The sequence below is a fragment of the Sphaeroforma arctica genome (genome assembly GCF_001186125.1).
Source record: "Sphaeroforma arctica JP610 unplaced genomic scaffold supercont1.94, whole genome shotgun sequence".
Taxonomy (NCBI): domain Eukaryota; class Ichthyosporea; order Ichthyophonida; genus Sphaeroforma; species Sphaeroforma arctica.
Genome location: NW_014040464.1, coordinates 38,377 through 39,401, shown reverse-complemented (window position 1 = coordinate 39,401; position 1,025 = coordinate 38,377). Strand labels below are relative to the sequence as shown.

General features: G+C 35.6%; 1 protein-coding gene across 1 annotated transcript in view; it reads right to left on the bottom strand.

The window, feature by feature from the left end:
* SARC_02152 (hypothetical protein) overlaps positions 1-1,025 on the bottom strand; it is a 13,974-nt gene that overhangs the window by 7,934 nt on the left and 5,015 nt on the right. The window contains exons 10-11 of the mRNA XM_014304095.1: positions 510-573; positions 76-198 (exon numbers count right to left, since the gene is read on the bottom strand). Coding sequence (XP_014159570.1) covers positions 76-198; positions 510-573 — 187 coding nt within the window. The remainder of the gene's footprint in view (positions 1-75; positions 199-509; positions 574-1,025) is intronic.

Genomic DNA, 1,025 nt, shown 5'->3' with positions numbered 1-1,025 from the left:
GTATATATATATATATATATATATATATATAATCGGTATAAATAAGTGAATGTTTATGTATCTTGGTACACTTACCGTCTGGGCCGTCGTCGTTCTCTTCCTCGTCAGATGAGAAGTCGTCCTCATCAGAGACACCTACTTCGTCGTCCATTAGTTTGTCGTGTCGCTTCTTTCGCTTTTCCTCGCGTTCTTTGATTTCTATCACGTTAAGAGGTGCGAATAAAACATCATGATATTAGGCATTCATACATGTCGAGTCACTTTGAGGATCTCTAGGTGTGTATTGAACTACGTTGGAAGCTTCACATTCAAACCTTCATCCAGGCCTGTTCAATACCGCAATGCTCCACTATACGTACTAATCAGCCGGTCCTATATTGACACGAAAACATAAATTTTATTCGATGATACATATACGAAGACATAAATCAGCAACAATCAATAGCCATACGCGCACTTCGTCACAGCCAGAATTGCTATCACATATATATCACGGACAACACACATACTTTGTTGATCCTTCACTCCCTGGATGACTTTCCTGATCATCATCGGTTTGCCATTGTCGTCGTCCTGTAGTTATAGCAATAAAGTAACCCCGGCTAAGGATGTGCACAATATCCAGACTACATTTGATTTAATAGTAAAGTGACAAAGCGCTAAGATCAACGAATCTCGTGCGCTTGACAATCATATAACTGATACCTACACATAGGACGCATACGAAGTACAGACTGCAGAAAAAATAAATAAATTTCACATTTCCTTACTTTGACAATGTTCTTTGTCATCGTTATAATCGTTAATGTACATAGATTTCTTCCTTCTAGATATCCGTGTACATATGCAAATAGACGTGTCAATCTTACTGTCGATACCTACGTATGACACAATCAGTAAACAATTTACAAACGCAACATTTACAAATGACACTTAAACATCACCCTATCAATATATATATACATACATACTTACATATATATATATATATATATATATATATATATATATATATATATATATAT